The sequence below is a fragment of the Carica papaya genome, chromosome 9, assembly GCF_054855325.1.
Source record: "Carica papaya isolate Zhongbai chromosome 9, ASM5485532v1, whole genome shotgun sequence".
Classification (NCBI taxonomy): domain Eukaryota; kingdom Viridiplantae; phylum Streptophyta; class Magnoliopsida; order Brassicales; family Caricaceae; genus Carica; species Carica papaya.
This window is the reverse complement of record NC_142317.1, coordinates 34,129,361-34,145,855: the sequence shown is the minus strand read 5'-3', so window position 1 is coordinate 34,145,855 and position 16,495 is coordinate 34,129,361. Positions and strand designations below refer to the sequence as shown.

The 16,495-nt window shown below is 33.0% G+C and overlaps 2 protein-coding genes across 5 annotated transcripts; one reads left to right on the top strand and one right to left on the bottom strand.

Annotated features, from left to right (window-relative positions):
• The first annotated feature begins 3,847 nt into the window (after positions 1-3,847).
• Positions 3,848-5,763, top strand: LOC148240295 (glucan endo-1,3-beta-glucosidase 14-like). Its single transcript, XM_088210719.1, has 3 exons — positions 3,848-4,177; positions 4,274-5,325; positions 5,652-5,763. The coding sequence occupies exons 1-3, from the start codon at positions 4,105-4,107 to the stop codon at positions 5,739-5,741; spliced, it is 1,215 nt and encodes a 404-aa protein (XP_088066845.1). The 5' UTR covers positions 3,848-4,104; the 3' UTR covers positions 5,742-5,763.
• A 1,937-nt stretch (positions 5,764-7,700) lies between these two features.
• LOC110824440 (uncharacterized) lies at positions 7,701-15,818 on the bottom strand. 4 transcript variants are annotated; one of them, XR_015816088.1, is made up of 7 exons: positions 15,477-15,818; positions 11,235-11,372; positions 10,623-10,862; positions 10,469-10,528; positions 10,270-10,389; positions 9,675-9,849; positions 7,701-7,998 (listed from the first exon to the last, which is right to left on the bottom strand). XR_015816088.1 is itself a non-coding variant. In XM_088210721.1 (6 exons), exons 1-5 carry the CDS (start codon positions 15,585-15,587, stop codon positions 10,285-10,287), a joined length of 654 nt encoding a protein of 217 aa, XP_088066847.1. In that variant the 5' UTR covers positions 15,588-15,817; the 3' UTR covers positions 7,701-7,998; positions 10,270-10,284. The 4 variants fall into 4 exon arrangements, 2 of the variants coding, with proteins under 2 accessions (XP_088066847.1, XP_088066846.1); XR_015816087.1 differs by having other exon boundaries at positions 9,675-9,733; positions 15,477-15,817; XM_088210721.1 differs by lacking the exon at positions 9,675-9,849 and having other exon boundaries at positions 15,477-15,817.
• Positions 15,819-16,495: the final 677 nt, after the last annotated feature.

The window sequence follows — 16,495 nt, the reverse complement described above, 5'->3', positions numbered from 1 at the left end:
GAATTCAAATACGGTTATGTTTTCAGATCTAATATCAGCTATTCGATTAATTTATTTTGAAATCCTTACATGATAAAGATTTAGTTTATTAATTTCTTTAATTTTATATATAATTTATTTTAAATTTTAAAAAAATGTGATTTTTTTTTTTAAACTAGAATAAAAAATTGAGATCGACCGAGGGAAATAAACTTATAATTTATTAATATATACTATATATCCGATTCCAGATTTCATTTATCTTCCAACAGAGCGTTATATATATATATATATAGCTGAGCTTGAAATTATTGATTCAGATATCTCGATCATTAATCACTCATCATTTCATAAGTATATTTTCATTCATAATGATCACCGAAGAACAAGTAGAGATAATCTTTTGAGATTGCAATGTTTATTGATGGTAAGAACTATCGATTACAGTTAAGAATGGTGGTTGACATGCGAGACATCGTTGGCCATTTTGTGCGGCGGAGTACCCGGACGGCACCTGGTGATCGGGTTGCAGCCTCGAGTGGGTGGATTCGACGGAGGCGGCAAAATTTGCTGATCAACATGGTCGGCTATTTTGGGTGGCGGAGTACCCGGACGGCACCTGGTGATCGGGTTGCAGCCTCGAGTGGGCGGATTCGAAGGAGGCGGCAAAATTTGCTGATCATCATGGAATATTGGTCTTGCAGTTGTTGCAGCCATGACCGAGCACAGCAAGAAGACAACGATTATCATCGCTTTCAAACCAGCCATCCTTTTCTGACTGTTAATTAACGCTCCTAAGGATTTGCTTACCGGCGATGATATACAGCACATAACAGATGCATGAATATATATACACACACACAAATGTATACTTACAAGGAAGTACAAGATCCAATTTTAAGATTTCGAATCTTGATTATAGGGTTCACATTCACATTGTATTCAGTAATTAATTCTTATATTTTTAGTTGGAAGCTATTCGAATATATATGACCATAATATAAACTTTTCGAAGTACGGTGATCGAATTCGAATTGGTGCATGATCTTGACAGACTAATCTAGTATGTAAGATTTCAAATCTTGACTACGTAGTTAATTTGAAGTTTAGTAATTAATTAAATGGAAGCGATTCATATATATATATAATCATAATATAATCTTTTTAAAGTATGATGAATAAATTTTGATTTGTATAACATATTCACTTACTAACCCAAGTATGAATTGACATATTATATTTAAGGTATATATATATATATATATATATTGATGGTTTGTGATTCACTTTAGACTTATCTTGTTCCGTCATGGATCATGCTTATATTTAAGGTATATATATATATATATATATATATATATTGATGATTTGTGATTCCCTTTACACTTATCTTGTTCAGTCATGGGCCATGCTTGACCAACTTTTACCAGATTCTGCATGTCTTTAAAGGTACATATAATCTGTATATACAACAGATTGTGTGCATGAACTTATATAAGTTATATACCATCCATCCCGGATCGTGCATGTATCTAACGTGTATAATAACTTCTCGAAATGCACATGTCTCGATGATGAGTCAATATTGACCTATACTTACACCGCTAGTTAAACTTAAAAAAGTATCTTCTATCTACTTGCCATATTCTACGAGATTCATCATTTCTAATCCCAATTACTTTCATACTCCATGTAAATATCCACCTTTGACATATATGTATACAATTCCTCTAGCCAATTAATTTCTAACCTATACAAAATATATTAGGGTTCATTGGATTGGATGAAAATAATTGTGAATTTTACAAGTACTATAAGTTCATATTGAATTCTAAAATATTTGTTGAATACAAACATCGTGTACTATGTTTTTCATTAAAATGCATGTTTATTAACGGAATTTCCGAATATTTTGAACGAATAAAATTTTAAAAGATACTAAATCTATTTTGGTATTTCATCATTTGATTTTTATGAAACTATTATAATTTAGTTAGTTACTTTTGAACTATGTATAAATTATATAAATTTTCTGAAAACACGTATTATACGTAATTATATGTTTTGAGAATTGATGAATTTAATAAAGTTATCTGCTTTGACGAGACTAATAGTTTTTTGTCGATTTTTTTTGAAATTTTGAGAGGCTGTCGTTCCCCTTACCTCGCAGAGTTTTTTGCCTATAGAGTGTGTTACACTATCTTGTAACTTATCTTTCGAGACTCGACATTGTTGAAGTGGATGCACTGTAGGTCAAGAGAGCTCTCTCAACCAAAGATGTTAACAAGTTTGAATTCGGGTACATTGTAGAGGATTATAAATCTTTCGTTTAACTCTCCGCTACGATATTTCAGTGGGTTGGATAAGTAGAAACTGTAATGTAGTAGTAGTCTATCTTATTGCGAGATTCTAGTAGAATTTTTTGAATTTCTACACCTGAAAATATTTTTTCCCCTGATATTATTGTATTACTCGTTGATTTTGACAGAACGAATGTCATTTTCAAAAAAAAAAATAATAATTTTTCGCCTCCGGGGTACTACGAACTAAATCATTTCTTAGTTAAATTAAAAAATTAACAAATTACAAATGATTAAAAATAAATGAACTGTGATTTTTAATAATTTCCATTCTTCTTTTCAATTTCAGCATACAAATTCTTTGCAGCATATATACCCACTGATGTGTATATATTTGAGTATATAGAGGTGGACCAACTTTGAAATGTTTAGTGAAAAGAAGAAAAAAAAAAAAGAATCTTAATAATAAAATAAATTATGATTTTTTTTTCATAAATAGAAATAGAACTGACCAAAAATATAAAGTTAAAGTATATGGTTTATCCTCTGCTCATTTTATCTCATTTTAAGCATGCAGATTTTGGGCATACAAACCCCAACTCCCACATATATATATATATGTATATATCATAGCTCTGAAGAAGCTGATGAAACAAATATGGGAATCATATTGATAAGTCCAGAAGGGCCATATATATATATATATATATATGTATATATCATACCTCTGAAGAAGCTGATGAAACAAATATGGGAATCATATTGATAAGTCCAGAAGGGCCATATAAATATATATATATATATATTATATATACACACACACACCATCAGCATTTTTGTCATATTAGAGGAAAAACAGGCAAGTGACATTGGAGGCCCATTGCCCAAAAAAAAGTGTTTAGACTAAAAAAAGAGAAAAATTTGTCAAAGGAATAATAATAATAATAATAAAATTTGAACTAATTCAAATTTTTTTTTGAATAAATTTATAAATTTGTTAATTAGATAAAATATATAAATTAATTTTTATAATATAATATAAATAATCTCTAAATAACGATACAAACAGAAACACAGCCTAATTCGAACTTATAATCTCTTACATAGAAATGAACATATATGAATCATGAATTATTCAGTTGAGCTGTGATTGGTTCAACTAATTAAGTAAATATAATATCATGTAGTTACTTACAATGAAAATAACTTCGAATAACGATACAGTAAAAGTACAGTCTGACTTGAATCTACGATTTTTTGTCGAAAAATGGATATGCACTAATCATCGTTTAATTAAATAGTGGTTGATTTAATTAATTAAAATAATAATAGAGAGACGTAAATAATTATATTAAGATTAAAGAACATTATAAACGCGATTATATTAAATATATATATATATATTGGTAATAATTAAGTAAAGCAAGTTAATTTAAGCCACTAGTGGGATTTAGACTTTGCTTTTGGTTGAAGAAAGCGGCCGGGGAGGGGGGGGGAGGGGGTGGAACAATTTGTCCATAAACAAATTGTAGAAGTTGGCGTGTGTTGGAAAGAGACAAAGGTGACTGAGCTTTTGCAGAATTTTCAGAAAATCAAACTATATAAACATATACCAAGTTAAGAAAGTTTAAATGACAATTGCAAGGCAAGATAGCTTAAACCCATATAGAAAAACAAACGTTGAAATTCAAACAAGCAACGCAAAGAATTCCCCAACGTTGGAATCTCCATCTCTTCATCTTCACAAAATTCCTTTTTTTTTTTCTGGAAAAAAATTCCCATTTATAATCTCTGTCCCTTTCTGCTCTTCCGTCTTCTTTTCTTAATGGAAACAAGTTTTGGAAGATCAAGTTTCGTTATCATCAATGTTGTCATCCTCTTTTTTCTCACTTTCTCAGGTATGTATGTATCTTTGTTTTCTCATCTTGAACTTTGATTGGTTTCCGTTTGTATCCATGAGTATTGCAGTGCGTTAATGGTGGATGATGTTGCAGAATATGGATTTCTACAGGGAGTTAAATGTCTCGGTATAAATTATGGTCAAGTTGGCAACAATTTGCCTTCACCGGATAAGGTGGTGGATCTGCTAACTTCCCTAAGGATCACCAAAGCGAGAATCTATGACACAAACCCACAAGTCTTGACAGCATTTGGTAACTCGAAGATCGAGCTTATTGTCACGGTGGAAAATGAAATGCTGCCAGTTTTAACCAACCCTCAACAAGCTTTGCAATGGGTAAATACCCGAATCAAGCCATACATTTCGTCTACGAAGATCACGGGAATTGCAGTTGGAAATGAGGTTTACACGGACGATGATTCGAGTCTTATTGGGTATCTTGTCCCGGCCATAATAAGCATCCATGGTGCTCTGGTTCAATTAGGCCTCGATAAGTATATCCAAGTCTCTACACCTAGTTCCTTAACCGTTTTGGGAGAATCATACCCACCATCAGCAGGCAGCTTCAAGAATGAAGTCTCAGGAGTTATGTCGCAACTTTTGCAATTCTTGGCGAGCACGAAAGCGCCATTTTGGATCAATGCTTACCCTTATTTCGCTTACAAGGACGACCCGGAGAGAGTTCCGTTAGATTATGTTCTTTTCAATCCTAATCCAGGCATGGTTGATCCTTACACCAAACTTCACTATGATAACATGCTTTACGCCATGGTAGACGCCGTTATCTTCGCCATAGCCAAACTGGGTTACCAGGGGATTGAGGTTAGAGTATCAGAAACAGGTTGGCCGTCAAGTGGAGACGCCAACGAAATCGGAGCCACCATTGAGGAAGCTTCTATTTATAACAAGAACTTGCTAAGGAGGCAATTCGCCGGAGAAGGGACACCGTTGAGGCCAAGCTCAAGGCTTGAAGTTTATCTATTTGCTTTGTTTAATGAGGACATGAAACCCGGACCAACATCGGAACGAAACTATGGCCTTTACCAGCCTGATGGAACCATGGCTTACAATGTAGGTCTCTCCGCCTTGTCCACCACTTCATCATCTTCTTCAGCCTCCATTTCCCTCACCTCCTCAGCCACTAAGGTAAAACCATGAGATTTCTCCTTTTTTTTTTTTAGTTTTTTAAATGTCTTACCAGTGTTCGAAAAGAAACAAGAAAATGATATTCATATAGGATTAAAAATGAGAAATGTACGAGAGAGCATCGTCCCAATTGAAAAGAAAGAAGAAAAAAGAAGTCACTACTGTAATTGTATATATATATATATATGTACATATTCAAGTAATTATAACATGTGATTATGATTATACTTGTATATATAACTTTTAGGAAAGATTTATTATGGGTTTATTCTGATTTTCTTTTTCCTTCTTGTATCCCTTTGAATGGAAACACTACTTTCAAACAGGCAGCAAAGAGGGAAAATCAAAGCTTGGTGTACTGGATGTTTGTGTATTTGGTGACAATTCAAGTTTTTATGATGAGAAGACCATTTTAAGGAAATGGGAGTTCTTTGTAAATATTTGACTTTATGGTAAGAAAATTTCAGACGATTTTTTCTTCTAGAGATTTTTTTTTTTTTTTGGGTAATTCAAAATGTTTAAAAAAAAATTACTCAGAGAGAGAAAAACTCGCATTTTAAGCACGAAAAATTTCAGAAACTTAGCGAATATTCTTTTCAAAATTGCGTGTTTGTTTACTAAATATATTTACGTTGTGTCATAGTCTTCATCGTTGATCTAATGGGACACGATAATCCTTTTATGATTGAGTTGATCAAATGGGAGTTTGAAGTTGATATTAATCAATATGTGTTTCATTTGAAGCTCAATCCAATCTTACCCATTACATACATATATATATATATATTATATATGTAAGCCATGTTAATGATGTTTTTCCAAATCTTTATATGTTTTTGAAATCTTCTAATAGTATGTTCTTTGGAGAAAATTGGACAGTCCACATGACCCTTTAGCATATTGCATCTTACTGGTGGCAAAGAAAGTTGTGTTTACTTTTGGAGGTGGAATCCATCACTGTTCCAATTAGATCCATGTAGAAAGATGTCTTTACCTTATCCCCCACCTCTCTTTCTCTCCATACACACACACACACACACACACACACACACACACACATATATATATATATCCGGATATACACAATTGGATCAATGTATAGTGCATGGACAACAAATAATAGATCAAATAGATTTGAAGTCTCTTTTTAAAGAACTCTACATAAAATGTTATTGTAAATACTAAAATCTATTATGGGTTCAATATATATATATATATACACACACATATATAAGTTTTATGTATGTAAATTACAATATATTTTTTTAAAAAATTAATAGTATTAGAGAGAGAGAAAAAAAAAAAAGTGTGAAAGTTGATGGGGTTGGTCTCCTTTTCTTATGGGGAAAAACAAATTGGGCGGTCCAACTTTATTCTCTGCTTACAAAACCGTCAGCATTGGTCATGGGGGGATTCCTTTTGCAAAGGAGCTTTTCCTTCACTTTCTTGCTTTTTGCCTTTCTTGTTCTTTTTTTTCCATGATCTTTATCTTTGAATATAATGATTAATAATATATATATATGAACAAATGAATGTATAAGCTAAGAAATAGATACTAAATTTTTTTGATATGGGTCATTTTTTTGACTGTAAATAAGAAAATATTTGTTAATGTGCTAAAAGTATTAAAAATTTAAGAATTACAGTCAGAAAAGAGTTATAAAGAACATGTTTTCTTATTCCAAAAAAATATACTAAATTATGTATGTAACTAGTTATGATATCGTAAATAAAATAGTTTAGTAGTTCCAGAACGTTCTTTTCGTTCAAAAATATAATAAACTCGTTGAAACTTAACATAATTTGGTTACCACTGTCTCATCAATATATTAATGAGTTAAATACTCAGTCACATTAAATCAAATATTATAAATCATCGAGTAACTACTTATAATACTCCCACAATTTTAGTAATTTACATATTCAAAAAGATTTAAACTCGTAATTTTTAAATAAAACACAAAAAGTTTAACTATGATACTACTATATTATTGATTTTAGTAATATGTATTTAACTAATTACTAATATTCAATTATATTTATTTCTGATTCAAATATTGGTTCTGAATTTTCTTATTTATATTCTGAATGATATTTTATGTTCATTCCAAAAGACATACGTTTATCATGAAAAAAAAAATATTCTATATTTAACCTGATGAATATTTTATATGTATCATAGAGAGTTTTATGAAAGAAAAATTCTTATTATTTTTCTACACATAACTTATAACTATATTAATGACATACTATCTTATTTAATCTTAGTAAAAAATATTTATTCTCAATGTTATTTATAAACGTAGACACATTTGTCAAATCACGTTAAATCTTGTGTTTAGAGATTAACTTTCTTGACCGATATATCAAGGTACTTAAAAATAACGAATAATATTATTTATTGATATATATATATGTATATATTCAATATATTTGGTATAGACGATACATATTTCTTTTTGGAGTGAGTTGATAGACATACATGATGATACGGATCGTGGGAAAAGGAAAAGGAAAGTGATGAGGAGACAAGGAAAGGTCAGCAATGGTAAAACGTGATAAGGAGTCGTACCTCTTTGACATCATCACCCAACATGCTGCACATGCGCACCCCAGCTAGCATTTTCCATGCCCAATTGCTACTTTCCTTCATGTAGAGCCGTCCATTATGACCTACACAAACAAAGAAATTAGCCGACATCAACTTTCTCCCCTAATAATCATAAATACCCACTAGTAGTTTCGCGATAGTTATCATACGTAGCCCAAAAATTAGTACGAGTAATGTGTTACACTAATGTCGCGGAGAAAAAAAGAATGCGGTATGTATTCAAAGTATAAAGCCGTATCTAGAGAAGCGATGGTTATGAGGATTAATTATCGGCTTTAAGAGGAGTACAAAAGAATGTACTTAATCAGCGATCAAAGAATAATAAGCTTAATCATGCTCGGAACTTGATCATGTTTCAGAGGCAATTGAGGAAGAAAAACAAATTGTAGCGAGGATAAGAAAATTTGAGTGTTTGTTAGTTGAAGAAGAAGGATTCAAAAAGAAAAAAAGAAATTAAGAGTTAAAAAGTTTTGATACTATTTGTTAAGATCGTAAATCTTAATTTGAAAAAAATTAGAGAACGGATAAGAAGACTCTAAAAGAAAGATTTGAAGGAAGAAAGAAGGACTTGGAATTAATAATAATTAGAGATTATTAGAAGTAATTAGTTAAGTTATATTGGTATAAGTAATGTGTTACACTAATATCATTGAAAAAAAAAAAAAAGTGTGGTGTATATTCAAAGTATATATCCATTTCTAGAAACGCGATGGTTACGAGGACTAATTATCTACTTTAAGAGGAGTATAATAGAATGAATCCATAATAGATTTTAGTATTTACAATAATATTTTATGTAAAATTCTTTAAAAAGAGACTTAAATCTATATGATCTATTATTTGTTGTCCATGTACTATATATTGTTCCAATTGTGTATATCCGGATATATATATGTGTGTGTATGTGTATGGAGGGAAAGAGAGTTGGGGATAAGAAAATTAAAAGCAATATTAGTAAAGAATTGTGGGGTGTGGATATGTTAGGAACTTAATCATGTTTTAGTGGGAATTGAGGAAGAGAAAAGAATTGTGGTAGAGATAAGGAAAGTTAAGTGTTGTTGAGGTTTCAAAAAGAAAAAGAAATCAAGATTTGAGAGAAATTAGAGAGTGGGTAAGAAAATTGAAAAAGAAAGATTTGGAAAGAAGAAGAAGAAGAACTTGGAATTAATAATAATTAGAGTTTACTACAAAGTAATTAAATTAGTCGAAAGATATTGAGTTTGCAAATAAAGAAGAATAGATCAAAAAGTACGAGATCTGTAAGGGTGTACACAAAAATTTCCTCAAAAAATTCAAACCCGAGTGGTCTTTAATCTTCTCAAACTCTTACTTAACCGGTCACTTATTCTTCCATTTTGATTTAATAAATTTAGAGATTTCTTCTACAACCTTTTAAGCTTCCATAGAAAATTAACCATCCATTTATTTGTTCGTATATTTTTTTTCTTTCTATATAAATCACCAATATTCATATATGTGCCCTACCAATAAATAAAATATTTTAAATATATTATCATTATCTCTCTTAAATTTTTATCTATCTTTTCTCTTAATATTCTCTCTCTTTTTCTCTCAAATCCGGATACATACTTTCTTAAATCAGAACCACATACCTGAGCCGTGAGAAATTACTGAACTTTAAGTAGGAAATAGTTTTACTCAATTTGTTTTTAACTATGAAATGTAGTCTTCCACACGATTTATCTTAAAACTCTAAAAAGATATAAATAGGGCATACCTCATGTCTGCAACAAGTCCAAAATCAAGGATATATCCTTTTGGGCAGTTCATCTTCTTCTACAAAATCAAGTCCAAACTCAAGGTTTAGTGCTCCAATTTCAGCTTATTGATGTTGTTACAAGTTCAACAATGGAGTGTTCCGATGATGTCGTGTTCAAATTATCAATATTATCCTATGATGTCGCGTTCAAATTATCAATATTATCCTGTCTTACTAACTTTTAATACATTAAATACCAAAACTAATAAAATTTAGTATACATGCAATCCAAAATATATGATATAAGCTTATATTTTGCCTCAAGAAATTTCTAGTAAAAAATTCCATTGGGACGCGATCCCAAATTGGGAAATAAGTATAATAACTCAACTTCAGCCCAAAACATAATAGAACCTTTCTTAGGAAACAAGCTACCAACCAAATTCACACTGCCTATTTTAAGCCACAGAATATGCAGATCTTACTTAAAAGAAGAACTACAGACAATCAGAGATGAAACCCTCCATCCTCACTATCATCCGGAGCAATGAGCAGAAGAATTTTAGAAAGTTCAAAATAAGAACCATGTCCAGGGACTCTCGTGAAAATTAACCTTGTTATTTTAAGTTCACCGGTATCCCTTCAGAGGATCAGCTGTTTTGCCGGATCGTGCATCAGTCCATGCTTTTGCAATTGTTCTCTTCATTTCATCATCCCCTTCCTCGTACATATTCTGCAATTTATCAAAGAAAACAGATACATTAGCAACTACCCTCTCTGTGTGCTCTACCACAAAGCAGACCAGTACTCACCTTCATTAAGTCCATAATTCCAGCCATTGGATCTCTGTCACCATCAAGATTTGGTTTCAGCTGTAGAAGTTGGGAAACATGCATATTGGGTTAGCAATATTTTATTCAATTAGTTACACTTGCTGGTAAAACAAAATTCTTTCAAGGATTTTACCTTATCCTCCTTGAAGTGCAAGTCTAACCAGTTCCCTTTAGAAGATTTGAACAATGTAACAACGACCCTTGTAGGCTTAACTAGCACCTTACATTTCTCGGGTACAATTTCTTTGTTCAATTTTGGTATGGCACATCGGTAATTCTTGCCATTGACATCATGGAATTTGAGATCAACTGACATTGGCTCGAAATCTGTCTCCATCTTTTCCTGATCAACTCCTTCTAGAGATATGTATATCTGGAGAAAGTCGGCGGGACTCAGACAGACAAGTCGAATAAAGTAATAAAACTTGTAGGGGTAGAAGCTATTAAATAGTAAAATAAATTTGGTATCACTTAATGATAAAACTAGAAAATTTTATGAACTATGACTCCAACAAATTCACGCACAGCGTTTAAAATTCTTCCAGAAAAAATTCATGATTAATATCTTTTTGTATTACTTTCTTCGTCCTGAATATGTTACCTGTATCAGAAACTAAAACCCTCTATTGAGGGGCTGAAGCCAACAGGCTCTAGCAGCAGAACATTGTAGCTCTAATCGATTATGAGCCCTTTAAGGTCAGGGTAAAAACAAAACACCATTCCTTTGGAAATTCAGTTGTCTTACCTTGACTTTTTCATTGTCCTGATCCCAGCTGAATGATCCAAGTGTAACATAATTTAGTGCTGGAGCAGAAGGCCTGGCAGAAGTTGAAATTGGAGTTGGAGTTTGTGAAACAGGTGCCAAATTCTGCTCCTTCAACAGCTATAATGGAAATGCAAGAACTAGTTACACCCAATGATTTAGAAGATTTTAAAAATTTATTACCCAATCCTAACTAATAAACCATTAAATTCATCATAAGTATTATTAGAAACCTAAGCAAAGCATATATTTCTCACAAAATTGTGAAGTTCCAATGATAAACATAAAGGTCGAGCACATCAATCAAAATCACCAATTGCAGTTGTTTCTAGAATTGGAAAAAGAAGAGAAATATGCACTATAACCCATTTCAATTGCTATTAACACCTTCACTAACGATCAATATTGACTTCTTTATCCAAAATTGTTGTTAATAACTGGACAACATAGAATTGAACATAAAGCAAAACCTAACAGCGATCTAACGTTTTCCCTTGAGTCTATAGGAAGAACTAAAAGTAGTTATACTTCCAAATCATATCAAAGCAATCTTTAATGTTTAGTATCCTAATCAAGAGTTACAAGCATTGTAAGCAATACAAGAAAAGGAAGCACCAAATTTCTATTGTGAAATTCTTTAAAACTAGATTGCAGAGTTCCTCGGCAAGCATCCGCAATAAATTGAAATTTACATTTAAAACAAATCTGAGAAAAAAGGGTAAACAAGAGAGGAAAGCAGGAATTAGACAAAACTCAACAGCAAAATAATGATGCATCAGGTTATCTTCCAAAAATAGTCACTGCAGTGGTATGTTCCTTCCTGGCTGCATGACGTCCAGAATTCATATCAAAAGGATGAAGAAATAAAAAGCTTGTTGCTGGAGCTATTGGTCTCCCCAACAGCAAGACCTCCGTACACCCTTGAGAAGGGGGCACTAAGATAAAAACGAAGGCTTTGCATCCGGAAAGGAGGGAAAATTAGAGAAAATATTCTCGGTAGCTGCCACAATTAACCTATTGGAGGACACTCAGGTGTGAAGGCTGCTTATAATAGGTTGAAGTAGAGTTTTTTTCCGAGAAATATGAGACAAAACGTTTTTGAACAGGTTAAAAAGTGAGATACATGCCAACTATGTAAAGGAGAAAATATGCACTGTGCTGGTTTACTACAACCCCTCACTATCCCTTGACAAGCTTGGACACATATCACCCTCAATTTCATTGAGCAGCTGCCTAAGTCAGAAGGCCGAGACAATTTTGGTTGTGGTGGATCACTAGACTAAGATCACTAGACTAAGTATGAGCACTTCTTAGCCCTTGCATATATCTTCACGGCTCAAGAGATAGCAAGATTATTCCTAACCATTTAAACAAGCTGCATGGAGTGCCAAGATCCATTGTCTCAGACTGAGACAAGGTGTTTAATAGCCTCTTTCCAAAAAGATGTTGAGGTCAATAGGTAGCAATAACATCTAAGCACAGCTTACCACCTTCAATCTGATGGGAAAATAGAGAGGGTGAACCATGCATTGGAAATTACTTGCAGCACATGACTTTTAACAAACCAAATACTGGGTCTAAGTGGCTGTCACTTGCACAATTGTGGTATACAACATCACCTATTATTCAAGCCTCAATGAACCACCCTCTATGGTTACCCACCTCCATTGCTTATGGAACAAAGAGACTAAGCCACCCCATCTACAAGTTAGGAAGAATGGCTAAAAGAGAAGGAAGGCATGAATACGATTCTGAGGGAGCAATTGTTAGAGGCTCAAAACAGAATGAAACAGTTTACAAATGCCAAAAGAATTGAACAAGTGTTTGCAGAACAAGATTTAGTGTTATTGAAGCTGCGGTCTTACCAACAGTCCTCCATAGCTGTGAGAAGATATCTCAAACTGGCACCTAAATGTTATGGGCCTTTCAAGGTGGAAAAGAAGATCGGATCAATAGCTTACCCACTGAAATTGCCCAAAGATGCACAGATACACCCACTCTTTCATGTATCAATGCTTAAGAAATATGAGGGAAATATTCTCAGGGCCACATTGTGATTGGGCCTGAACAGATACTAAAGAAAAGGAGAATAGAGGTGAACGGGTTAACCATGCCTTGGTGAAATGGAAGAATATGGAACCTAAGGAGACGACATGGGAAAATTAGGAGTTCTTAAAGGGTCAATTTCCACAACTAGACCTTGAGGACAAGGTTGATGTCAAGTAAGGGAGAGTTGTCAGGAACAGCACAAAGCGGATGAAAGTAGGATCCTTTTCTGTCATTTACTTTCTTGTATTTTCCTTTTGCCAATTCTTTCAGAATAACTGTTTTAGGCGCATACGGGTAGGACAGACCAAGAAGCCAGCTTTCACGATTTGTCCTAGTTGTATTATCCGGCCAGGCTGGTACTGGTACAAGTACTGTACCGATGGAGGAACATTGTATGAGAAAAATATACAGAAATTATCCTATCTTTCTCTCTATATTCCCTCTGTTTTCTCTCTACTCTCACCACTTTTCTCTATTCTTCTCTACTCCCTCTATTTCCTCTCGTCTTTTCTCTCTGCTTATTCCTCTCTGCTTCTACATCTCTGACAACCTCAGTATCTGGGTCTATTCTGGCCACCTCATGAGTCAGTGGTCTGACAGGGTTTTCCAGCAAGATGGTTACTTTAATTATGTAAACAAAAGAAAACTAGAGAGGATATACTAACATATAAGTTGGAGACAGTATCCATGGTGGACGTTTGGAAAGGCTCACGAGGCTAGACCCCTCACGGACCACAAAGAAAAGCCTTTACTAAGAAAGGGAGCCTCAGGAAAACTTGTCAAAAGACTTGACCCCCAAAGAGCTGACCCAAGCAAGGACATTCCTCTATTTCCTCTCGTCTTTTCTCTCTGATTATTCCTCTCTGCTTCTACATCTCTGACAACCTCAGTATCTGGGTCTATTCTGGCCACCTCATGAGTCAGTGGTCTGACAGGGTTTTCCAGCAAGATGGTTACTTTAATTATGTAAACAAAAGAAAACTAGAGAGGATATACTAACATATAAGTTGGAGACAGTATCCATAGTGGACGTTTGGAAAGGCTCACGAGGCTAGACCCCTCACGGACCACAAAGAAAAGCCTTTACTAAGAAAAGGAGCCTCAGGAAAACTTGTCAAAAGACTTGACCCCCAAAGAGCTGACCCAAACAAGGGCATTTTGGCAGTTTGTCAGTCAAGACGGGGACTTTCCCACCTTTCAACCTCAGCTACAAAACAAAGACCGACATAAAGAAGAAGGAGGGAGTTGTGGGGGAGAGGAATGGGTTCATTCACAGATAAGCCCTTGCCTATACCAGAGAGACTTGTGAGATCGATAGAGACAACGAGGGCAGGGGAAGAGACCCATTCTTTATAAGAGAACGGGAATACGGAATGGACCGATACGCTCGTTTGACGTCATCTCAAGCTCAGGCATCACATTTCAACAGTATCATGTCAACTAGACTCCTCATACAATGATCAACTTATCAAAGTGAATTACTATAAGCAACTGAAATTTCCTACTACACAGCAAATTGTTTTATTTACTCGTACAAGCAGGCTCCACATCTAAAGCACACATTTTATTATGATTAACAGATGTCGTATTCCTGCAAAAAAGTTTTTACTTTTATCGATAAAGAAGCAAATTAGGTTATAAACATACATCGTAGACATATACCTCTATCGTTCTTCTAACCATGAAATGATTAATCCAGTGAACTTTAATCGCAACAGCACACAACTTTACATTTTCTTCATTTCTTTCTAAGAAATTCCTAATCATGTCTCTACAACTTGGTCTATTCCTTTTCTCTTCACAAACCTTTAATATTATTTTTCATATAAAAACCTTTCGCTAACTTATTCAACTTCCAGAAACAATGACACAACTGATAGCCGAGAGAACTAAGAACTATCCAGACACAAGAAATAAATCAATTAGAGAAATGATAAAAAGTAAACAAACAAAGAAAACCCGTCAACAACACCTGATACGCTCATAATCAAAATACAAAATGCGCATAAAAGAAAATCTGTATATACACCAAGAGACGTATATACGAAGGTTTTTTTTTTTTTTTTTCTTGTTTAAGAACTAGAAAAAGTCATTGGCAGCGAAACATACAAAAAAAGATGAAACGAAATAAGCAAAAGGGAAAAGAGTTAAAAAAAAAAGTAAAAGAAAGAAGACCTTCTCCAAGGTACGAATCTCAGTGGAAATCAGACTAAGGACTCGAGGTCTCTTTGCTATGCTTCGAAGTTCCCTGAGCTCCTCCAAATCCAGCGATAATTCTTCCGCCATTTGCTTCTCTTTTCACGGATGTTGTTCGACAACCAGGCAACAATTGCAGCAAACTAGGGTGAAATTAGCAGTCAGGAGAAGTGAAAATTATAGGAAATGCGTCGAAAGTGCTAGAAACTAGTAGGGAAAATCCGGAATTTATCGAAATAATTGAATAAATATTTCCTCCTCGAACTAGAGAAGAAAAGAGAAGGTTCTAGAGTGTTGGGAAGAACATGTTCCAGATAATTCCTTGGGCTGGGCTGGAAGTTTGGAACCCTAATTTGACTTTAAATTATTTAAATTTTATATTATATTTTTTTATTTATAAAAATATGTATTTAAATTCATAATTATTAATATATATTTATTTGTTGTATTTTGTAATTAACAAACATAATTTTTTTATTATTTTTATTGAAGATTTTTTTTATATATAATTTATTTCAAAGATTCAATATAAAATAAAACATATATATTTAATATAATTATGTTAATTATATATTCAACAAATAAAAAAAAAAACACATGGGTAACTTGTGTTGAAAAGGTAGTGTCTGTATATATATATATATGTGAGATATATATATATATGTAAAAATATATAATATCCCCATTAAAATTATGAGTTTTCTGTGTTTTTAGGTGTTTAGATTATCTTAATTAAGATCAGATTAATCCAATTTTGTGATCATAATTGCATAAAGTAATGTTCTTTAAGTTTCCAAATTTATTTATTTTTTATCTATAAAAATATCATTTTTCATGTGGGTATATATTTTCTTTATATATATATATGTATGTATATATATAAAACATTTACTTACATATCAAAAATATATATGCACACAGCAACTTGTATACCCAGTTGCTTCAACATGTATATATGAATATAAGACATACATATATAATCATGTGTGTGTGTGTGT